General features: G+C 50.2%; 7 protein-coding genes across 7 annotated transcripts; 4 read left to right on the forward strand and 3 right to left on the reverse strand.

Moving 5' to 3' along the window:
• Positions 1–790: 790 nt before the first annotated feature.
• N7509_007255 (cell division control protein 14) lies at positions 791–1841 on the forward strand (the record flags this gene model as incomplete). The annotated part of the gene is made up of 2 exons (XM_056631892.1): positions 791–1046; positions 1219–1841. The coding sequence occupies 2 exons, from the start codon at positions 791–793 to the stop codon at positions 1839–1841; spliced, it is 879 nt and encodes a 292-aa protein (XP_056487443.1).
• A 3932-nt stretch (positions 1842–5773) lies between these two features.
• On the reverse strand, positions 5774–7579 carry N7509_007256 (uncharacterized protein; the record flags this gene model as incomplete). The annotated part of the gene is made up of 3 exons (XM_056631893.1): positions 5774–7257; positions 7325–7412; positions 7451–7579. 3 exons carry the CDS (start codon positions 7577–7579, stop codon positions 5774–5776), a joined length of 1701 nt encoding a protein of 566 aa, XP_056487444.1.
• Positions 7580–8167: 588 nt separating this feature from the next.
• N7509_007257 (putative mitochondrial outer membrane protein (Sam35)) lies at positions 8168–9191 on the forward strand (the record flags this gene model as incomplete). Its single annotated transcript, XM_056631894.1, has 3 exons — positions 8168–8404; positions 8480–8719; positions 8793–9191. 3 exons carry the CDS (start codon positions 8168–8170, stop codon positions 9189–9191), a joined length of 876 nt encoding a protein of 291 aa, XP_056487445.1.
• Positions 9192–9352: 161 nt separating this feature from the next.
• N7509_007258 (ribosome biogenesis protein URB2) lies at positions 9353–13863 on the reverse strand (the record flags this gene model as incomplete). Its single annotated transcript, XM_056631895.1, has 2 exons — positions 9353–13780; positions 13846–13863. 2 exons carry the CDS (start codon positions 13861–13863, stop codon positions 9353–9355), a joined length of 4446 nt encoding a protein of 1481 aa, XP_056487446.1.
• Positions 13864–14134: 271 nt separating this feature from the next.
• N7509_007259 (MICOS complex subunit MIC10) lies at positions 14135–14811 on the forward strand (the record flags this gene model as incomplete). Its single annotated transcript, XM_056631896.1, has 3 exons — positions 14135–14206; positions 14359–14509; positions 14762–14811. 3 exons carry the CDS (start codon positions 14135–14137, stop codon positions 14809–14811), a joined length of 273 nt encoding a protein of 90 aa, XP_056487447.1.
• A 1099-nt stretch (positions 14812–15910) lies between these two features.
• Positions 15911–17961, forward strand: N7509_007260 (nucleobase cation symporter-1 family protein; the record flags this gene model as incomplete). The annotated part of the gene is made up of 4 exons (XM_056631897.1): positions 15911–16010; positions 16239–16309; positions 16379–17356; positions 17431–17961. 4 exons carry the CDS (start codon positions 15911–15913, stop codon positions 17959–17961), a joined length of 1680 nt encoding a protein of 559 aa, XP_056487448.1.
• Positions 17962–19316: 1355 nt separating this feature from the next.
• N7509_007261 (putative 1-phosphatidylinositol-4,5-bisphosphate phosphodiesterase Plc1) lies at positions 19317–22802 on the reverse strand (the record flags this gene model as incomplete). The annotated part of the gene is made up of 1 exon (XM_056631898.1): positions 19317–22802. One exon carries the CDS (start codon positions 22800–22802, stop codon positions 19317–19319), a length of 3486 nt encoding a protein of 1161 aa, XP_056487449.1.
• Between the last annotated feature and the right edge of the window lie 847 nt (positions 22803–23649).

The following is a 23649-nucleotide window of genomic DNA, read 5'->3' on the forward strand; positions in this document are numbered from 1 at the left end:
TACTGTATGTATCCTATGTATACTCGGACTAAGTGTTAAGCGCCCGGCAAGGAAGGGACGAAGGGAAGAAAGGGCGCCATAGGGATGTGATGGGATGTGACTGCCTTGCAGAGGATCAGTTACCATAGCGATTATACTAGTATACTAGTTATAGCATATAATTATAGATATAGTTACAGTATATTATTGTGACTCAGTTAGGGGTGGGTAAGTTAAGTGCCATCATGTTGGGATTGTGAATATTTTTGTTTACTGCGCATCACCGCCATCCGGTCTAGACACCCTAAATACTACTACTAGCCCTGGAGTACTAGAACACCAGCCACCGCGATGACATGGGTCTCCACTAACAAAGAGCCTCCGGGGGAGAGAGCAGTTGAAACCGGTTTTCTGTCACCAGAATTAACCTTCTCCAAGCTTAGCAGGTTAGCTTGCAGAATATCCCTGGTTTGTTAGGTTCCCTAGTCCCCTAGTGCCTTGGAGTGGGTCGTCCGGGGCAACCAGATATTTACTTTCTTTATTTATACCCTAACGATGCTCCAAGTGGCTACCCGATCTGACCTCATCGGCACCACACGGACCACCCCAGCCTTTCAACTTCTCCATTTGGGGAGTGGATATAAACAGCCCATGCGCTTTTTCAGCTGACCTTGGGACTCAACTTGTGTGGAAATCAAGACCTTTTTGCCGGGCTTGGGGTTTTTTCTCTTTTTCTTTTCCAACGTTGTGCACTTTACACAACACCTCTCTTCTCTCTACTCTCCTTCCAATTACCATCTTCACTTCCCTCATGGAGACTCTATTGGCCCATTCCTTTGACTATCTTTCCTCTCATGAGCCCAGCAAAGTCCGAAAAGGCCTGCGACAGGTAGAGGGCCTGTTGGCCCAAATTTGCCTCTCAAAACCCGTCTCCAAATCTCCGCCCGACCGTCGAAGGTCTCATCTGGCCGTCGAAGCCCAGCCCGTGCCGAAAGCCTTGACCGACCTGCACGATGACCCGGCATTTAGGGAATTTTTCAAGCTCCAGGAGAGCTTCCAATGGAATGGTGCGTATGAGCTATCGCCTTTTCATCCACAGAAAGAACACACCGAAGCACACAAAACATGATATATCATCATTGTGGATGGCATTGCAAAAACAAAACAAAAACGAACAAATCACATGTCACAAAACAAAGCAAAGAAAAAAGAAAAGAAAACTAACACCCTCTCGAACAGTCGCAATGCGCCTCGTATCCTGCCTCGAACACCTCCTCGGCCGCGGAAGCAATGGCACAAACGACATGCTTATCGTCTGCACCCTGGACCTCATCCAAGGCGCCCTCCTCCTCCACCCACCATCGCGCAGCCTCTTCGCCCGCGAAATCTACATGAATCTCCTCCTCGATCTCCTCGACCCAATCAATTGCCCAGCCATCCAATCAGCTACTCTCCTCACCCTCGTCACAGCCCTCCTCGACTGCCCAGCGAATACCCGCACCTTTGAAGACCTCGACGGCCTTCTCACGGTCACATCACTCTTCAAACAGCGCGCAACATCCCGCGAAGTCAAGCTCAAACTCGTCGAGTTCCTATACTTCTACCTGATGCCGGAAACTCCCATCCTAGGCCCCGGCTCTGCTCCTATATCTAGCCCGCCGGGCCTGCAGCGCAGTCCGAGCAAGCTTTCCTCACGCCCAATGTCGCAACATTCGCATTCACCGGCCGCGGCGGCGAAGATTGCGCGCGATACGAGGACAACGGATGAGAAACAGGCTCTGCTGGGGAGATATTTGAATAATGTTGAGGATTTGGTGGAGGATCTGGAGGAAACAGCTCCATTTGGGGCTACGGTATACTGAACGACTTTTTATTTTTTTTCTCGTGGTGATGACCCAGTTTCACTGTCATGATAGAATGTGTGGGATGGCCGCATTGATGTGGTTTGCGCTGGTGTTTCTCTTCTCTTCTCTTCTTTACAGCGCTGAGCGGCGTCTTTTTTCCTCTTCTTAGCCTTGCTGATTTTTTTTTCACATTTTTTCACCTTCGATTCCTCACGAGCTGATATGTCCCGTCTGGCACGGCGTCCCAGATTATGTGGTCAAGATTGATGCTTATCTTTCGCGCCAAGTTTTGTTCATTTCTCGCCTCTCTTCTCTACTTCACCTTTTCCCTGTTTTCTCACTCCTCTTCGTCTCCTACGTGATTTATTTCCTCCTCTTGTCTCTTTCCTTCATCCTTGTCCTCCAATATTGGATAGAAATATTGTCTGTCGACCTCGGTCCCTGTTTTCCTTACCTGTATTTAATGGCGACATGATCGTGTGACGATTCTTCTCTGTGATTATTTCACTCAAATGCAATGAAACCTGTGAAAAAAAAAACCATTCATTCATTCATCCATCTCTTCCATTCTGCTTACCGTGCTCCATAGCCGCAATCGATCCGGTGTAGAGACCCAGTACTAGTTAGTATTGAATATATAAACATGACCAGGGCTAGGTATACTACTAGTAGTACTTCAAGTTAATATCATCCTGAATCGAAGGTTAGAATCAACTTGTTACTACCCGAGAAGTTGAAACACCGCTGGTAGTCGATTGCGGTTATAGACCTCAGGCTTGAAAGGGCCATACTCCTGCATCTACCCGTACTAGTATAGACAAACCATTAATCCCAAGACCAATTCGTAAGTGGACTGTCAGTCCTCGAACATGTGGTTCAAGCTCTTGATCCCTGTCGTACTTTATACACCAGCCGATCCATTCCTGGCCCCGCCGCCCCTCCCCTACTCCGAGTTTCCGTGTGGGGTAGGTACGTTAAAGCAATCACATCACTTCGCGGGTCCGTGGTTGAATCATCGTTGAGACGTGAGTCAATCGTCGTTTCGGAACTTCTGTTCAAGTTTGAGGATACACTACTAGTATGGCTTGAGTTGGCTAGTCCGGTTGTGGGGACACTATCGATTCAGGCGCAGGAGCTATATATATATCTCCACTTTCACCCCTCCCTTTGCGATTACTAGAACTTGCTGGACTGGGCTCTATATTGACTACATGTAAGGAACGAGTGCGTAATGATCGTGACGGAGACTATTCAGGAAATGCTCGCTGCTAGCGGGAAAGAAGGGGCCGGTGGAGAGGGCGATTCATAGATCGTGCTATATGTTCCAAGGTGATACGGCCGAGGCGTATGATAAATGCCCAGGTGGACTGAGGCACCTATGTGTGTATTCATGAATGGTCTTCTACCTAGGTAAGCCTTACCTGCTTCTCAAAAATTGGACATCGTTGCGCTACAGCGATATTTGGCCTTTAACTTCATTTCTTGCGACTAGTGACTGCTGGCTAACCGTAAGCGCCAGTCTACGATACAAATGGGAATTTTCTCCAGCGCCTGACAGCATCGAGTAGCTACGCTTTCAGCCTGCCGAGCAGAGTAGCGCGCAGATTTTGGTGCACTTGGGATGTGGCACGGGAGGAAAACGATGCGATTATTCGACACGATATTTGCATGGCTGAACAGCTAGACAGATGGCCATTACCATGACTGCCTTGCAGCAGCAGAGATCGTGAGCCATGATGCATCGCCCAGTATGTTGAAAGTGGCGCGGACGTCAGTTCAATCCGCGATAGTGAAGAACGGACTCGAGGGAGTGCTGGTTAGGAGTGTGGACGAGCACTTGGTCGATTCTCGTGCGAAGAAATGCGTTGGCGCTGAGGTGTGGTTTGGAATGTGTTTTAACAAAAGCTAGTCTTTACAGGGTACTGGAAGTTGATAGTAGTTTAGGTGAATTTTTGATATCTCTGGGATTGGATCAAAATAAATATGACAATAAGATAACTGGAAAACCAAACTAGGTTCTAATGTGACAGAAAAATTGCCAGAGTGAGGATGTCTAACGGGGGTATCATCGTTCGTCGTAAATCGTGCGCAGAATAGCGGGAGAAGATATCAAACCAAGTTATGAAGGCTCGCCGAGAGTCTCAGTGAACAACACGAGATGGCCGGCTATCTTGGATGATAAAAGAGTTCGAGGTGAATAGGATAAGAAAGAAGAGACAGGAAGCGGAGAAAATGGTTCTTGAAGTGCTTGCTGGGCTGACATTGGTTGGGATCGGGATCTGGGAAGTCCTAGCCGGGATGCCTGGGCGGCGAATGAGATCGAACTTTTTTTTCTGATGATAACCGCAAAATATTGTATGCGGATGCATGGGGATGGTGCTGAGTAGCTGAATCACCTCTCGGTGTAGGGGTGCCAGGGATCATTGTAGGTTTATCAAGACGACGGCCATTGGTAGCCTGAAGAGGAAATTCGACTCCAACGAATTTACGAGGACGGTCGGAGCCGTGATTGAAATCCTCCCTGGGGGGGAGGCCACTTTGGTGAGTTAAAGGACATATCAAGGTGCCTCGGTACCGGGGAGGTTTGGATTTCTGGCATACGCCAGGGTGTAATGTCTTGGACTGGTTCTGTGATGACAACAAAACTGGTCGTGCAGTAAAGTTCACACTTGGATATAAACACCTAAGCCTTCACATAAATGTGAGATCTTGAAAAGTGTGGAACAAGATTCGAATTAAGGCCAGGTAATGGGAGATCGCTTGACGGAGGCAAGAACCGTCTCAATCAATTTGAGGCTAGGGAACTTGCTTGTGTTCATCATGAAGTTATTCTTGGCCGAATTGCACATGAGGCCAATTCTGAGCGTATACAAGAGCCAAATAAGTCGTGGAACAGTCTGCTGACCGGGGTTGAACAAATTGCCAGGTATCAACCAGTTGCTGTGTCGGTATAGGTAAAATGGAAAAATTCGGCAACATAACGCATTCGTCAGACACTCCCAGGCGTCGACTTCTAGATAGGTTGGGGTTTAGGAGGTTTGGTATAATGAGACAGAGAAGGGTGGCCCTATGTCTCTCCCATGAGTACTCCGCAACTCAGAGGATTCAGTCGGCCTGTCACGAAGTAATCCCCAAGCTTCCCGGGACCCAAGTCTTGTTCGCAGGCTGACCGGAGGTAGCAATGTCCGTCTAATGTACCGAAATATAGAAGATCCATGAGATCGGTGCATATTGTTTTCAGGAAAGCGCGGTATGCAGAGTAAGGTGGTCAAGAACCACCAGAAGTTCGCCCGAGCAGACCCCTCTTGTGGAAATTGTTGAAGATCTGAACGCAATGACTTCTTTTCATGATAATCGTTCTGGCGTGGTATCGTCTGAAGAATTGATGGGATGCTTTATTGGGAATCGTGTACTCAAGTTTGAGAAAATAGAGAAAAACCTCAAGTTATATGACAAATAAATGAGAAAACTCTCAAACAAAAGATTACCTTTGAGGGTAGTTTGCGAATGAACTGGTGGCCGCTTCGAAGAGATCATGTGATTCTGTCCCAATTGAGATCGGGGTGGTTCACGACTGCATTGAGAAGGATTGATCTTCAGAGACGATCGGAGTGAGAGGAGATTGAGGTGGTTATTTATTATAGATTGAAAGCATTGAATGCTTTGTCCTAGCTGGGTGCGTCCCATGCTCGCTGTGTGGGCCATGTGGAGGAAGTATGGCTTTAGCTGAACATTGAATTGCAAGTTCAACAACGGAACGTTCATTTTAAGTTGGGTTGGCAGTTGAGTTGAGAAAGGTTGTATCGCATTAAATTGGATTGACTTGAAATAGTGGCTGCCAAATGCATGATCGTCAAATTCTTGCATAGCATGGATGTGAGGTCGTGTGTATCATCGTGTCGTTGTAATTTGCCCCATCGAGGGCATGCCTCTCAAGGTTTGAAATGTGGTTAAATCATCGACGTCTCCAGCGTGCGCGGACTTAAGCACGGCAATGATATGTTCTCAAGTACCGGGATGCGAGAGGTGTGCATGCTAGATGTCGTTGCAGGCAGTTGTTCACCAGATGAGACAAGATCATTATTGCTGTGAATAGGAAGTGCGGGCTCTTGCAAAGGAGCCTCAAGCGGTAGCCCGTTGTGGCCGCTATGAGTCAGACAGCCGACACAGCTGCAGTCATTGCCACACTGGCAACTGCCTGTCACGTCTGAGCAAGCTGAAGGGATCCCTACCGGATACTCCAGAGTGTAGTATTCAGAGGTGTGCATCAGCTGCTCATTCATAACGTGACCGACCGGAACAGGTGAAGTATATGGGCGTGGGAAATTCGAGGCTTGGGGTACATGAGACTGGTCCGAGTATGGGTCGAAGGTTTGCTGTTGCATGCTCTGACTGTGGTCCAACCCCTGAGGTAGGTAATTAAAGTGGCCCCAATTGTGATTACCCTGGAATGTGGGGGACTGGTAGGTCTCGATCGCTGACTTTCCATCACCAATGGTCATCATTTCACCCATTTCCTGAACACGTTGGCGAGTGGTATTGTTGAAAGGATGAGATGCACATCCCAAGCATTGGCACTCCTCTCCGCATTGACAATCATGAGACGGATCACCATTCATGTTGGTAGGGGTGTAAACAGAATTCTGAGACGGTGTGGAATTGTAAGACGAGATGGAGCCTGGCGTGATTCCAAGACCGTTTGCGGCATGGGTGTGCACATCAGAAGGGCCACTTTGCGAGAAGCCATTCATGTAGGCGTGTGGTACATGATTTTCTTGTAATCCATAGGGCTGCATGAACCGTCCCTGGGCAGGCTGGGCAGAAGGCATAGGGTTACGCCATGCCATCTGAGCTGGCGTGAAACTTGAGTAGGACGTGCCATTCCAATTACTTGGTTCCTGTGGGTGCTGCTGATAACCTTGTTGGTAACTTTGTTGGTGTTCTTGATGCAGCTCAGGCACATTAGAAACAATAGAGGGGGCGGGTTGCGGGCCAGATTTTCCGCTGCTAGCCTTTCCACTGCAGCAAGATCCCCCTCCACTGGGAGCAATCGGGGGAGGGGGAGGCTTTTTAGAGCAACAGCTCGATCCGTTTGTCTGCTGCGGGATGTAGGATGCCTCTGGCACGGCATGCATGGCATGGTAGGAATTATGAGAGTAGACTTTGTGGTCCAATGGATAAGACAAAAGAGAAGTGGGGGTTTCGTTCGCATCCTCGTCATACTTTATATTGACTGGCATTGATTCGAGGGCTCGGGCAATGTTTTCGGGGACGGCTTGGATGCTGCTTTGTCGTCTGCCCGGTTTTTGAATTTTGGAAGAGGCCGGCGGGGTAGTCAGAGAGGACAGCGACGCACGAGTAGCACTGGCAGGCTCTGAATTTCGAGGAGAATTCTCCTCTGGCGTATTGATAGGACGGCAGACGCAACCAGTACCTGGTAACAAAAATTTGTTAGGGCTGGCTTCTCGTAATCGTATGATCAAGAAAGCAGATGTATCTACCTTTGGGAATGCGGATCATCATCGAAAAAGTCCTCTGGCAGCTGCATGATCCCTTTGGGTGTGGGCATTTTGCCAAAGGGCGACCGGCCTTGGGGACTTTCATCATTAGTCTGTCGAAGTGCTGACATTTTGAAGATCGGTGACCGCGAATGCATGGTTCACTTTGAACAAGGTATCATTAGCAAGGAGCGCAACGTTATAGGTTTGAATACCACCATACCAGGACCATTTTGCGCCCTCTTCATCCAACGGCATTTTGGCGGGTGCTGAGAAGTGTAGGCTTGAACGAGGGGCTTAGACGGAAGGAAGTGATCGTCGATGACGAGATTGGGCGATGCGCGCTTGATACCGGGTGCCGCGGTGGGGACCCAGATAAGGCGTGCTCGAATAAACCTCGGGTTATATAAGTAGCAGGCTTGTCGGAGTGATGATTGGAGCGCGTTAAGGGTCCAGGGCTGCTTTTTTCTTCACTTGCGACAATGCGGACGGACGGGGTGATTTCGATTGGATATCGGGCGGGGCTAAACGGATCGCCGGGGTTAGGAACTTGAATGAGAGGATGGCCGACGAATGGAAGGTGGAAGTTGGGTCAAAGTCATCGGTGACGACAGGTCGACGAGAGATGCAAACACCAGGAACGAACCGAGTCGCAGAACCAAAGAACCAAAAGAAGCGAAAAGAGAGAGAAACGAAGTGAGAAACTCCAATTGCGGGGAGATCATTAGTCATCCGGCCTTGGCACTTGCCCGTCAGTTGACGTCGCCGAGGCCGTTCCTGAATAACTCCGATTTCCGATCTTCAAAAAGCTGCATTTCGTGCATATTCTTATTCTTGAACTGCGCCATGCCCCCCAAGACAAGTGAGGGCTCTCCACAGCCCAGTACAGCCTCGTCATTCTTTACTGTCCCTCCTCCTATCAAGAAGCTGTTCGACAAGTTCCCCTTGGCCACGTATCCAGCCAACGACCTACCACAACGATCTCCGACTCGTCGACAAGGAAACCAGCTGTTTGTATTCACTGACGCAGCTGGTGCGCGCAATGGCCGGCCTTCATTCAACCCGCAGTGCCTGAAATGGCAGGTAAGTGAACAACAGGGGAGAGGGGACCACCAGCGCATCGCTGGATCATTCCGGAGCTGATGTTTGACTATTTAGGCGTATCTGAAATTCGTCGGAATCAACTTCGAAACCACCCCTTCCAACAATCACGCGTCGCCGACGGGTGCTCTACCCTTCTTGATTCCATCCCAGCCGATCGAAACAGCAAACGCCATCCCCTCCCATAAATTGCAAAAATGGGCGATTGAACAAGTCCATTGCGAGGAGGAGCAGCAGCTAAACCTGCGCTTCGAAGTATACGCATCCCTACTAGACACCAGGGTGCGCACTGCATGGGTGAGTGATGACCCTCTGGAAAAGGGCTATGGAGGTGGTCTGGTTAAAGCACTGAGAACTAACGTGGGGCTAGTTATACATGCTGTATCTTGACAGCCAGAATTTCGAGGCCGTGGCTCGGCGACTGTACGTGGAACCTGCCACCTCAAACACGCTCGTGCGGGCTGCACTTGGATTGCAACTACAACAAGCGGCTCGCGACGAGCTTCTTAAGACCTCAAAGTACATCGATGTGGCAGAATTGGAGGGAGATGCCGGAAACGCGTTCGAGGCGCTATCCTCGTTATTAGGAGACGATGACCATTTCTTTGGACGGCCAAACCCTGGACTCTTCGACGCGAGTGTTTTTGCATACACTCATCTCATCTTGGATGATAGTTTGGGTTGGAAGCAAAACCGTCTAGCACAGCTCCTCCGCGAGCACCAAAATCTTGTACAACACCGGGAAAAACTACTGGGATTTTTCGCGTGAGACCCACGCAGATACTTAATATTACACAATTAATGCAAGATTCGTCAATGCATTGAGGGATATCATCATGTCTAAAATAGAAGGAGTAATTGTACATAACCTGGGCACCGAAGTATGCAACTGAAGAAAAAAGAAAAACAAAAACAAAGGCCGATGGCAGATCACGCCTGATTCCACTTTCCGAATTTGACATAGTCATCGTAAAGAGACTTGAACACGGCCCGGCTCGAGGCATCCAGTCCGGAATTCAGTGATCGCAGGGTCTCCTTCGACATCACATCCAGTACAGCGTACAGACCTGGCATAAGTGCAGCCTTGACGTCAGGCAAGAGTGCACCGCGCAGAGAGCACTGTGCATACTCCATGACAACGTACTTGAGGTACTGGCCGGCGATGCTCTTTGCCTTCTTGGTTTCGTCAATCAGAGCCTCACGCGAGGCACCAGGCTGAGGACGAAGGACAGCGGACAGCGTCGGGTCACAAAGTGTAGTAAGGAGACGAGTGTAGTGTGTGGCGTGGGAAACCCCGAGCGGGGCGAGCCAGAATGGCTGCGAGAAGCTGGGCTGGGGGCGGCCAGAACGAGAGCGCTTGCGGGATCGGGCAAAAAGGCACCCTAAAAGCCGGAACATCGCAATGTTGACCATATGATAGCGGCCACCAATTTTGATACGCTGCAGACCGAGGACTGTGCCCAAGAGACGACAGAGGCGAGTGAAGATGGTAGGCGCATACTTGGGTGAGATGTGAGGGCCGGCCTTCGAGGCCGAGGCCGCGATGGAGGTAAGGAGAGAGTCGATGTTGGATTGAGCAAGAGCGCGAGCGTGAACACGAAGGAGCAAGGTGATGCACTCCGTTGCGAAGCAGAACTGGTCGATGGAAGTGCTGTGCATCACGGTCTCACCCAAAGCTGTACAAAGGAGGGAAAGCTCGCGAGCCACTGCAGTCTCCTTGTCTTCGACAGGCGGAAGAGTGATAAGAGCGAGATAAACTACCAGGAGTCGGTAGGCAGAACCTTCTCCAACTAGGCCCAATCGTCGAATGTCGCGGATGGCCTCGCCGATGCGCTCTGCGGGCATAGAGCGAAATCGTTCAGTGGTGGCACGGATAAAGAGTTGCTGGTCTTCAGCGTAGAGCGACTGTAGGGTAAGAGTCTCAGCACATTGGAGCACTGGGTCGGTGATGCTCTTCTCTGGCCCTCTGGTTGCCAAGAGACGCCGACGAATCAGTCGAGAAGGGCCTGAATCGATCGACATCTCCATGTAATGCTCAATCTTGTTTAAGAATTTCTCCACCTCGATATTGTTTAACGCCATATCTTCAAAGTCCTCCAGAGCATCGATCGTCTTGATAAGAGTGATGGTCTCTTCCAGCTTCTGTTTCCTGCATTGGTCTTTGACGGATTTCATTTCCGCCAATATCAAGCCAAACACACTTTGACGGCAAGAGTCCAACTCTTCGGCTGGAAATGCCTTTTGTAGTTTTGCGCGGTGAACCCATAATTCCGAAAGAGATAGGCGAAGGAGGAAACAAGCCATGGAGTCGCGATCAACTTGACGCAGCTTAGAAGCCTGCTTGGAGACCCTGGCGAAGAGCTTCTTGAACGATTCGATCCGATCTTCCTCAGACAGTACCAAGAGTTTTGCAATGATCGCACGGTGGAGGGAACGGAAAGACTTCATGATTTGAAGATCCAAATCAGTTCCGCCCAGAGTAATAGCACGAGCTGCAGTCCAGATTGGCTCCCAGTCTCCCGTTACGGCGGCGTCGCATTTTGGCATTGCTGCCAGCTTGGCCATCATGGCCAGCAGTCCAACCATGACTTCTGGTGTACTATCCTGCTGAAGAACAACATTGTGTAACTTGTCCAGAAGAACAGTTCGAAGACCACGAGTAATCGATGAGGCGGGAATGCGTTGCAAGCTCTCCACGTAAAGGCGGCGGTTGGGAGACTCATTCTCAATGCTCTTGTTGAGAAGGAGAGCCAAATCAGGTACTATGACCTGAACGCTGAGCAGATACTCATGGCAAACCATACTTGCCCATGCTTGAAGAAATCTTGCGTCGTCCGAGACTGCGTCCAACGGCAAGGATGACGACTGATACTGAGCTGCTGCTAGGGAGAGGAGGTGCTCGAACATACGAGAACGTGTGTCGGATTCAACCTGCTTCCAGATTTCTGGAGCCTTGAGATTCGCCAGGATATACGCCAGGGCCAGGTCCGCCGGGGAATTCAGAGTCTCCACTCGGCCGTTCCATGGTTTCTTCATCGATTTCTTAGCATCACCGGCTGAGACTGACACGATGAAATCAGTAATCATTTCGGACACCACGGTGAATGTCTCCAGTTGCTCTTTGCTAGGCCGTCCCTTGACAACCATCAAGGTGAAACGATAGGCCTCCCAGGATTCTAATGCTGCGAGGGGCGTTTTCTTGAGATGCCTGTGGTTGCGTTGGATTGTCTTTGAGGCAATATTTCCCAAGGGTTGGAATGCTTCCTTGAGAGCATTGTCGCTTGGTTGCATATTATTGCGGAGAACATTTCGCAAGAATCGCCACAAACGCCAACGCCAGTGAAGGGTCTGCTTCGAAGATAGAGTAGTAGTCAACGTCTCTAGGAAGTCAGGCAGTGTTTTCTCCGAACCGGTGAAAACCAGAGCCTTTCCTCGGAAGCTAGCCTCCGTAATGACGAATTTCGCATACGATTCAGAATCTCCAGAGACCTTGCCATCAGAAGCCTTAATCTCTTCGGCGGCAGTTTGCATCTGGGCGGCAATATTCGAGGGTGTGAGCGAGGTTTTCACCAAGTCACCGTAAATGTTGCACAGGTCATCGTCTTCCCATACCGAGAAGGATGGGAGGTTGCTGTCTTGAAGACGAGCTTCCTCTAAAATTACCAACTGCCCTTGCCAAACTTCTGTGAAAACCGGGAGATCTCGGGCGGTTGCAAAACCGCGAAGAAGAGGGATAACAACTTCGTTCTTCACAACGTCGCATTCGCTCTTCTTAGTGTCACGTTCGTGCCACTGGAGCATAATCTTTTCGAGCAATGCATCCAGTAGCTTGCGAGAGTCACGCAGGCCAGAGTTAGGAAGGAATACGTCGACACCCAAGCTAATGATCAGTGCTGTCACATTCCACTGTACATGCCCCAACCCCTCCTGAAGAAGGCCGGTATAGCCAGCATGTGTCAGGAGGGTGTGAAGCGATAGGCCAACATTTCGGGAAAGAGCCACACGAAGAAGTTCCTCCAGCACCGAGACGAACCGAGAAGAGTATGTTTCTGGCTCATCTTCTTTTGCCGTAGAGTACGCTAACTCCGCAACTGCAACAAATAATGTCTCCAACCACGGAGCCTCCGCGGTTTGTCGACGGAAGTCATCTCTCGGAACCGCGCGAACAGCGTTATCAAAAAGCTCAGGCAAAAGCTCAATCGATTTCCAGGCAGGGTAGACAGGTTTATCACTCAATGTACCCGCAGGCTGATGAGCTACAGTCGGCTCCCGAATGATTGACCGAAATGTGTCTGTTACCGGTTTAACCGAGCTCCAATCGGGATCCTCTTTCGAATAGTCGATACCGGAGCCACCACGAGCGAAGAAAGCTGCTCGTGCTGGAAGAAGAACATGGACAGCGATAATTCGCTCAATTGCGTGAAGAAGATGGGCTCTTTCATCAGTATCCAGTTTGATGGCCCGCAAGCAGAGCTGGAGTCTGAGGGCATAGGCAAAGCAAGACTCCGCAAAACAGTCATTGCTTGCTTTGTGATCGGTATCATCCTGACGATAAGATCTCAAATCCCACAATTCGAGCATTGAGGGAAACACGAAAATCAAGTGCTGCAGATCGGTCGTCTGCCCAGCGTGCGCAAATTGGGCGATAGCCACAGCCGACACTTGGAGCACCTTCCCCAGCAAACCAGCAACCACCTCCGGCTCCCCTCTGAGAGCCAGTTTTAGGTGAGAATGAGCGGTTTCATCGGTACTCAGTGTCTGCTGCGTTAACATGACGATTCCGTACAGACAATCCAGGGCACGAATGAAGGCGAGGAAGCAAGAGGCGGGGTTTTGTGGCTGTTGATCGATATCCATGGCATCTGTGCCATCGTCGCCACTTCTCTTTCGCTTCAGGCCGTGTGATCCTCGACCCTCTGCGGGCGGAGAACCAGTCAAAGTATGGCTTGAGTCGGAAGCTGCGCTAGGAATCGACACTCCATCGCCAACAGTCAGGGAGACATCCGTCTCCAGGTCGGACACAGTATCGCGGAGAACAGACAAAAACTTCTGGTCCTTTAAAATGGTCGCCAAATTCTTGGGTGTGATCCGATCGATGAGCTGGCGCAGCAAGAGGAAGGATTCAGGTTCGACTCGGAAGTTTTTCCCATTTCTTAGTTTCTTCAACAACCATCGTAGCACCCACTCCTCCTTGGGGGCGGCCGCGCTATATGCATTTCCATTCCGGTGTGTCTCGGGGTGGCTCTCGCACAGAGCTAAATCGATGCCGAGGATTTGTGCTGCGTCGTGTAGTTGAGTAGTCGGCGAGTCGCTACCTTTTTCGAGGCGGAGGAGCGCCTCTTGCGACGAGCTCCGGGGCTATTTGATTTGGTGTCAGAGATATTCATATCATGGCTTCAAATCGTCATTGAGATCACACTTACCTCCGCAAGAAGAGGCATTCTCGAAACCAGTCTTTGCGTGTTGAAGAGAGGGGTTTAGTTTATGCGGAGAAGAGGAAAAAAGTGAACACCACAAAAAAACGTTCCGCGGTCAAATTGCCCGACCGCCTTTGCCCGACCGTTCACTCAAACTGCGGGTTCTCCCTGCACTCTTCACTTCCGTCCCATTCACCCTCTTTACACCCGCCATTTCTTTACAGGTGAGCTTGATGTGACCTGTGATATACTGTTATGAGCTCAGGCTAATATATCTCATCCTAGATCCTTCACAATGGCCGATTCCAGTGAGACCCGGGTCGCGCGGGCCACCAAGCCCGTTAGCGAGGCTCTGCTTAACGAGAAGGTATGATCGGTGTCTTGAAGAGCTTCCCCCAAGCTCTGGCTTGAATCTGGCGGTCGAATTGAAGGAATTTCTTCATGTTTGATGGGAATCAATTTACATTTTTATGATCGCGGGAGGATTCGGAGACATGGGCTAACCGTACAATTCGATAGTGGGACCGCGCCATCTCCTCCATGATTATCAAGTCTTCCCTCGGTCTGTCCTTCGGTGTCGTCTTCTCGGTTCTGCTGTTCAAGCGGAGGGCCTGGCCCGCGTGGGTTGGTCTCGGTTTCGGTGCTGGCCGTGCTTGGGAGGAGTCTGATGGTATGTTTACCTCTACGCATTACTTGTGATTTTGGATCGTCGGTAGCTCTGCAGGCGGCTCTGCGGGACTCAATTCCCTCGGGAATGTCAAGATGTTGGCTATATAAACCCTCGTACTCTCGGGATTGGAGTCCGGTCCGAGAAATATAGGCTATATATAGGGTCGCTCTTGAGCTTGTCCTATAGAGCTCCCTTCCCCCCATACCGTCGCTTTCAAGTTATGCTTGAGCCATGGGCTAATGTTTGAAACAGCTTCCTTCCGCCGTGGCGATTCGCCTGTCAGAGATGCTCTCCGCCGGTAGAGTAACACGGCTTCCAATTGTGTATGATACTCTCCCAGTGGCTGTACAGAAGTCGGGGGATTAAGCACCTTGGGTTCTTGGAAAGACCATCCTATAGTGTTCGATCTCGCTGATTCACTCGTCGACGGGTGTCTTGCGTTCTCTCCCTTTAGCAGTCCTTTGTTCCATTGAATGTCACATTTGACAAGCTCTTGACAGTATCCGACGTAGGAAGTAATGAGCGTAGGCCCCGTGTGGCAAGGGGAGTAGCTCGTAGTTGGGAGGAGCTTTGGTGGTAAACTAGTAAAGAAGACATAATCAGCCAACTTGAATGCAACAAACAATTAGTCAAAGCAATGGATAATTAATTACCTCCAGATATCTGAAGATCCGAGAGTCAGCCCGAGGTCAGCCCCGAAGAGATAGAAAGTCCCGAACTATAGGGGCACGTGATTCAATCTATTACTCGATGCCATCGAGTCAACTCAAATCTGCCATTACCAAAGATTCACCCGCCAATGATAACCGCTAATCTTAACTCCCAGTGGCTTCTTTGCTCAGAGATACGCCCTCCGGGGTCGACCAATCAGAACCCTTTATGATCTGCTTGCGGAGAACGACTCCACTGACTCGTCCGTCCACACCCGCTTATCAGCGATCCATGCATTTACATTTGCACACTCTAATACCATCGCCATGAGTTACAATTGACAATGGTCAGAATTACGGCCCAGGCAACTTCCGTGATAGGACCAAACTTTGACACAGGGCACCCGCCACTCCAGCTCTCGCAATGATCGACACCTCAGTGGATGCTGATTGCTTCCTTATCGCATCATCCTACCATGTCCATTGGATGGTTGGAGGTACCCAGCAGGGATGCGACCGCAGGATCCGGAAATCCAAGCTTGATGATGATATCGCTGCTCTTGCCATGCGACTCATTATATCATTACCCGCATGGCCGGGCCATTCTAGACGTTCACGCTCTATTACCTTTCCCCAGGTTCCTTCTTTAGGTTCTCATTTTTTATACCCCGACTTTCTTCTTCGTTCTTCCTTGTACTAGAGGCATAGCATTTCTTCTCCTTCTCCTTCTATCCTCTCTCCCCGGCACACCATGTCGAAGCTGAAATGGATCCACGACAAGGCGACCGTGTCTAACGAACCGGGGCTCAGCAATGCCCAGTTGATGCTCACAAATGATGATTTACGGCCAGGTGAGAATCATTGTTGGAGCTGAACAGGCCGATCTCGTGTCGCCGTTGCACTCTTATCTCTCTTCTTTTCTTCTTCTTCCATTATTGCCCCGAATATATACCCAAGTCCCCGAACGACCTCATTCAATATTCCTATTCCATCGATCGAGAAAATAATCAATATATATCCTCCAAATCATATTGAAGGCAAGTAAGGCTGACCGGGGAACAATGATTTGCCATATACAGTTGAACCAGAGCGGCGTCAATGGACATGGTTAAACTACATTGCCTTCTGGATTGCCGACTCGCTTAATATCGTGAGTTCTTCGAGTTCCCCTGGTCAAAGAAAGCTCGGAGCCAACATTACTGACACTGTTTGATTGTAGAATACCTGGATGATCTCGTCTTCCATGATTGTAGATGGCCTGTCCTGGTGGCAGTCATGGATCTGTGTCTGGATCGGATACTTCATCGCCGCCAGCTTTGTTTGCTTGACCGGTCGCATCGGTGCTGTCTATCATATATCCTTCCCAGTCACAGTCCGGGCATCTTTTGGAATTTGGGGATCGTTTTGGCCTGTGATTAATCGTGTGGTCATGGCCATCATCTGGTACGGTGTACAGGGCTACATTGGAGGCGAATGTGTTACCCTGATGATCGAGGCCATCTGGCCTAGTTACAGAAACTTGCACAATGGCATCTCCGCAAGTGCTGGCGTCGATACCAAGGGTTTCGTCAGCTTCTTCCTTTTCTGGCTTTTCTCCCTGCCAGCACTGTGGTTCCCTGTCCACAAGGTGCGCCACCTATTCACCGTGAAAGCTATCTTCTCGCCTATTGCGGCCATTGCTTTCTTTGCATGGGCTATTTCGCGCGCCCACGGTATTGGCCCTATCGTACACCAGTCCAACACTGTCCACGGAAGCGCCCTAGGATGGACTATTGTTAAGGCTATCATGACTTGCATTGGTAACTTCGCTGCCCTAATTATGAACGATCCGGATTTCACTCGATTTGCACGAACTCCGAAGGATGCGCTGTGGTCACAGTTACTGACTATCCCAATTGGGTTCGGAATCACCTCGTTTATTGGAATTATCGTGTCATCTTCTTCATCTGTGATCTTTGACACTGACCCAGTCTGGAACCCCCTCGACCTTCTTGGCATGTTCTTGAATGGCGCAAGCTCCGGCCAGCGTTTTGGTATCTTTATTATTGCGACTGGATTCGCTCTCGCCCAGCTGGGAACCAATATCTCAGCCAACTCTGTCTCCGCTGGCACGGACCTGACAGCTCTTCTCCCTCGATACATCAATATCCGCCGCGGTAGCTACATTTGTGCTGCTCTCGGTCTGGCCATTTGTCCTGTATGTCACAAGTCACCTCAAAGAAAGATAAAAAAAAGGTGACCGGAAGGATGAAAATAACTAACATCATCTAGTGGAAACTTGTCGCCTCCTCCAACCAATTCACCACTTACCTCTCTGCTTACTCCCTTTTCCTTTCCGCCATCGCCGGCGTCATGATCTGCGACTATTACATCGTTCGCCGCGGCTACCTCGACATTAAAGCCATATACAGCGCCAGCAAGACTGATCCATACTATTACAAATATGGGTTCTCTTGGCGCGCCTACGCCTCCTACCTCGCCGGTATTCTGATCAACATCGTCGGATTTGCCGGTGCCGTCCGCCGGGACGTCCCCATTGGCGCGCAATACATTTACAACATCAATTATTTCACTGGCGTCCTTGTTTCGGGTGGAATGTATTGGCTTCTGACGAAGCTTTTCCCTGTCCCTGCTACCAGTGAGGTCTGGAATGAAGTCGATATTGATATTGATGAGTACAATGTCTCGTATGGACAGGAAGTTGGTGATGAGGAGAATTACTATGGGGAGCGGAGGTCGATTACGGACTCTTTGCCGCCTGATGATCAAAAGGGGCTTAGTGCTGCAGCGAAGAAGGTTTGAGAATCGGAATCGGTCAGATCTTCTTCCTGATTTCTCTGGAGACTTTTGCGATATTTTTCTTTTGGTGTGATTGTTTATCTGCCTAGGAACTTTTTTTCTTTTGTCCCTTTGAGGACTGGTTATGGATACCCGTACATATCCCGGTGATAGCAAGAGCCAGGAGGATTATGTACTGTACTTATTGATAGTTACTGAGACCTGTCGTTTGGATAAGGTTATGACGAGACGATGTTTAATGTTATAGTGATCGGGTTCCAGTGCGAACTCGATCAGGCTTCTTTCAAGATTCTACTTCTAATTTCCGGACCACATAAAACACCGATCCTAAACATAGTACTAGTAAACGAATGGTATTGAATAGCTTATTAAATATTAAATCTAAAGATAGACACGACAGATTCTCCAAGGAAAAAGGTTGATTGAGTATACTGTAATCCCAATGAAATGAGATACCAAGATCTATAACTACTACTAGTAATACTAGTACGACCAGCGAAATGCGAAAGAGGTATAGTAACCATGCGACCCAGCGCGTCATCTATTAAAACACACCACTCAGGAAGGTGAGGTATGAAAAAAGAAAGGAAGAAAGAAAGATATGTCAAATGACAGACAAGTAGGTGATGACCCGCACCTACTGGAGCCCTTCGAAAAAAAGGAAGAGCGAAGAGAGACAAGAGCCGAGTATGTAGAAAAGTAGCAAAAAAAGCAAGGTAAAAAAAGCAACACGGCTATGTAGAAAACGAGCAAAAAGAGGCAAAATGAAGTAATCAAGGGCATTCCGATTTCCCTGAATAAATAAATCCAACCAATGCGAATGGTGTTATTCCCTGAATAAGTTATGCCCTTCATGCTCATGAGATGCCAGACAAAGTGTGATGATGATGATGATGAGTTGCGCTCCGGTGAACCAGCCACGATGATCTTTCCCATGTGAGACTCCCGCAAATGCGATGGATAAGTGGCTGTTTCCGCCGAGATCAAATTTCCCATGCCCGAAACCGAAAAAAAGACAAAAAACATGCAAGAAAAAGGACAAGCATTGAACAAACACCCTGGACCGAAACGAAGCACAAAATGTTCGAGTCCAATGAAAGCTGATAGATACATAGGAAAAAAGCGGACAAAAGGCAATGACAGATATAGACACACACAGTTGCAAACAAAAACAAGGGGGGGGTATCGCTGCGACGAATGGTAATGGCAATGATAACAGAATAGAACTTCCCAATGATGAAACGAATGTCATCAGATGCAAAAGAATGCCACGGCACAAGCGGCCGAAAAGATGTAATGAAAATGGAAGCAGATTGGTCAGAACCTTCTGGTGTAGGTTTAAGCCAATAGCAAAAGAATCACAGGCCACCGTTAGGTGCAAAGGATGAGGTAGACGCTGTGGAGACTGTCGGTGTGAGAATAGGAGAGATATCCTTCTCTTCGGGGGTTGGAGGATCACTGCGCTCCAAGGTTTGGTCTTTCTCGCGTTCAGTGGACGAGGAACGCTTGAAGACTGTCTGGCCAATCTGGCGCAGGATACCCATGCGCTCGGCGCGGAGTTCTTCGAGATCCAGTCGTTGGACAGGGATGGGATCTTCCTTTGAAATGCGACAGAACAGGGTCGAGAACAGGTATTGATCACCACCACCATCGTACAGTGGCAGATAGCGGTAACCCTGGGAGATACTGGTGAGCTTAGCAGTGAAAGTAGCCAATTGGATACTGTTGTTGTTTCCTGCACTGCGTCCGTCCATAGAGCTCCAGACGGTCCATCGAACGAAGACTAGATCTGGGTACTTAGTCTCCAGAGAAAGTTTGAAACGATCGTTGAAGACAGGACTGTAGCCATTACTCTGCTCAATTTTGGTGCGTCGGCGGTGGGGATATCCGATGCCAGACATGCCACTACGGGCAGAAGCATCCATGCCACCCTCGCCAAAGACCAGACTCTGACCACGATCATCGGCACTGAACATCTCGATCTCGACGTAAGGGTTGATGTTGTCGTCAGGTCCGATGGAGCGGGGACGGGGCAGTTGCTGGGCTGAGATGATATCGACGGAGAACCGAACAAGGCGTCGCTCCATCTTGCGCTTCTGGTTGTCGTTGTCGGGGGAGGGAAGGCGGAGACAGTCGGGCTTGAGGACATAGCCGGTACGGTCGGTTCCAGCGGCGAACATGGCCTGGTTCATTTGCATGCCGATGTCGTAGGTCTGCCAGTTTAGAGCTGCCATCTGAACACCGCGGCGCCAAAACTTGTTCGGGTCGAAGTTGGAAGAGCGGAGGCGAAATCCAGAAGGATAGACTCGAGTGAGATACTTCCGGTTGTGTGACTCCAGAGCAACCTTGTTATCATGGTTTGTACAGATGCTCTCAAACGCTCGCTCTGCGAAGGAGTAGATATGGTTATACTTTCGGCTCTCGGGGGAGCTAAAGCTATGCCACTTATACCCGCGGGTATAGACACCCAAGTCTGAGAGGGGCTTAGTGATCTTGCTCTTCTGACGGCGTCGCTTCTTTTTCTCATTGTGAGCAGAGATCAATGCACCATCGCTATCCTCGGTGGCACTGCTCATACTTGTCGCAGTGAGTGATCGTCGGTCCTGGGAAATCAGAGGACCGATGCTATCTTGCGATCCGATGGTTGGTGGGCTAGAGAGCGAGGGAAGCGGGCCGGTGAGAGAGATATCGGGCGGCGTGGGGCGAACGAATGGCGAACTGGCACTGCGCTTGCGACCGTGAGTACCGACGGAGCTCATCGAGCTCATCGTGTCTTGGCGAGGGTCACCGGTCATCTCTTCGCAGGTCTTGACTTTGACCAAGATGCGACCCTTGAGCTCTTCCGGTGATGGAAGGATGAAACAGTTGCTCATCAATGGCTCGAGGAGAAGTTGCTCCTTGAAAGTCTCCTTCATGATCTTGACCATTGCCAACTGCTGCTCAGGGTTGCAGTGCACTTCGAGAGAAAGAATGAGGGGGAAATCACAGGAGATGAAAGCGTATCGATTGATGACGGTGATGCAGTCAGCGAATAAGACGCTAGTGGTCATAGTTCGGCCATGGGACACGATTGGCCGCCCATCTGCACCATCCCAGCAGTCGATCTCCACACAACGGCATCCCTGTTGCAGGGCACTGATATAGGCTTCGGTGCTTGAAGCACCGGCGACTTGGCGGCCTAATAGATAGGTGTTGTGAGAGCTCGAGATGAAGTATTCATTCAAAGGTCGATCGAATCGCGACTGAGGGGCACGTGATGCGTAAATTCCATTGCTGGGAGAAGCCAGAAAGGCGGAGAAGGTATCAAGGTTCATGCGAGGTGGAGGTGAAGAGGCATCAAGGTCCAGAGAAGCATCCGACGGAATGCGAGACTTCGATCTGCGCACAAACTTCTCGAACAGGGCAACCCATTGATCTCGATCAGCCTCGACATTCTCCTTCTGCACGTCGCGAAGAAAAGTCAGAAACTCTTCCTGGGTTAGACCTGCCTTCGGGTTCTCCGCGCGACTCTTGAAGATTTCCTTAACGTCCTTTCGCTCCTTCAGGCGGGAGAGGAAATCCTTGAACTCCGAGTAATTCAACTTGCCGTTACGACCGGCGTCGGCTTTAGTGAATTGAGCCCGGAGCATGTTCTTCGAACAATTGATGTGCAAGCTGTGGCAGACGCTTTCGATAGCGCCAAAGTCAAGGCATTCCTCCTCGCCTGGACGAGGACCCTGGGGGAATAGCCTGGACATTTCGCGCTGCCAGTGAGCTTGCAGAACACTCTCACTTTGACCGGAGGCGGCTAGGCCTGCCATAAGGCCAATCCTATAACGAGAGATGTGTTCAAGGGTGGTAACCCAGAGGTCGAGAATGTGGTCATTGGGAGCGATCAGGTGTAGGGTCTTGACAGCCCGGCCCTTGAATCGCTCAGAGTCGGCAATCACAATAGTGAACCAACGACTTTCGGTGTCTTCAGGGACCTGGTGTTCCTCACGATAGTTGCGCGCATCGGCACCGACTCGGATTTGCTTGATGTCGTCGATGTAGAAACGCTTCGCGGGGTTGGAGGGGTCCCAGAAGACCTTTGCGGCGTCAAGATCTAGGAAGAATCGGACCTGCTTGCGGCGCTTCTTCGTCACTTTAGTCAAGACAGTTCCTCGTTGCACAGCAGAGTCCACCTTGGGCGCAACAGCGACGGCAGATCCACCAACGACTTCGCGAGCTGACATCATGCGGCTTTCACTGCGGAGGCTGGATGGTTCTGACCCGGCCCATGCCCCGAGACCATCTAGAGCTTCACTGGTTTCGTCTTCGTTGCTGGATTCAAGCGCATTGTCTCGGGTAGGTTGGGTGCTTGTCTTGCTGTCACTGCGTCGGCGCATGATGACAGGCCCGGAGCTGCGGTCTCGCTTATCATTTTGAGAGGCGGATTGTCGTCTCCTAGTAAGCTTATTCGCGGCGCCTCGAGAGATACGTCGCATGAGGCCCGGGGCCTTGGAAGGAGCAGCTGGGTCAATGACCCCAGAGGTCTCGGGAACTGCCATCATAGCCTCGCCGAGTTCAAGAGGTGCAGGAATGGGAAGAGGAGCGACTCGACCACGAAGCCCCTCGCTGGCGGATTGGAGGGGGGTGCCGGCAGGAGTCAAGGCATTTGGAGTGCCAGGGCTAGCATAAGCCGAAAATGAAAATGAGGTAGGGGAGGAGGTAAAGGATGGCGCAGAGGGGGGTGTCGGGTTGGAAGGGAAAGATTTGACAGCATGTTGTAATGAGGATGATCGGGGGAGAGATGTAGAAAGTTTTAAGCTGGATTGGGTTTCGGCGTCCAGGACCGGAGGTGATGTTGCGGTAGTGTAGGCCATGACGGCTAATCTGTTATCAGACCCGACAGCACAGCTGTCGATAGGTGCAAGTTTTGAGTATTGCGTGAACCGTGCCAAATTTCCGAGTCACCTGGACCCTTTAAATGACGAATCGGTAACAGCACAAGAGAACAGCCAGCCGTTCAAGGTTTGCAGGGGTCCCGTTTGGCAGGAGATCCGAGCCAGAATAATCAAAAGCGAAATAGCTCGACACAGTAAGAAAGATAATGGGTTCAGCCACGTCGTTAGCAGATATGATGGGTTATTGAACTCTGCATCTTGGCCTAGCTGTGCTGCAATGCGGAGAACCCTGTGGGAGAGCGCCTCACGGAGCAAAGCCGAGAAAGGAAGAAATGAGGGATTTAGAGAAGAGTTGAGGAAGGGTGAACAGCAAAGGTCCCTGGTCCCTGATAACAATTGCAACAGACAGTGGCCTCGTGCAGTATGACTGATGCTTGCTTCCTCGAAAGGTATCCTCCGATGCTAACCAGCGTATCGAGGGGACGTCACAGTGAGAATCCCAGCGGGAGGGATGATCTTCCACTTGCAAGGTTCCGGACCGCAGGTGTGAATTTCTTCTTTAGGAATGGAGCTGATACTCTGAACAGCGTCGTCCCAATGATACCAATGCTACCCCTCTTTCTGTACGTCGATCTACCGGTCCGTGGGGAAAGCTGGTGCTGCGCACTAGGGGCGTTGCGATATGGGCCAATTGATCGCGCAACCGGAGTGGACGAACGAGGATGGGCGCAGGCGCCCTGTGGTCGGTAGCGGATGAGTGGGGAGACGGCGCGAATCAGAAGCTGGGCGCGCTGCGCATGCGGTATCAATGCTGGGGGGAGGTCGA

The sequence above is a fragment of the Penicillium cosmopolitanum genome, assembly GCF_028827165.1.
Source record: "Penicillium cosmopolitanum strain IBT 29677 chromosome Unknown utg000008l:1.0-4398992.0:1.0-4402845.0, whole genome shotgun sequence".
Lineage (NCBI taxonomy): Eukaryota > Fungi > Ascomycota > Eurotiomycetes > Eurotiales > Aspergillaceae > Penicillium > Penicillium cosmopolitanum.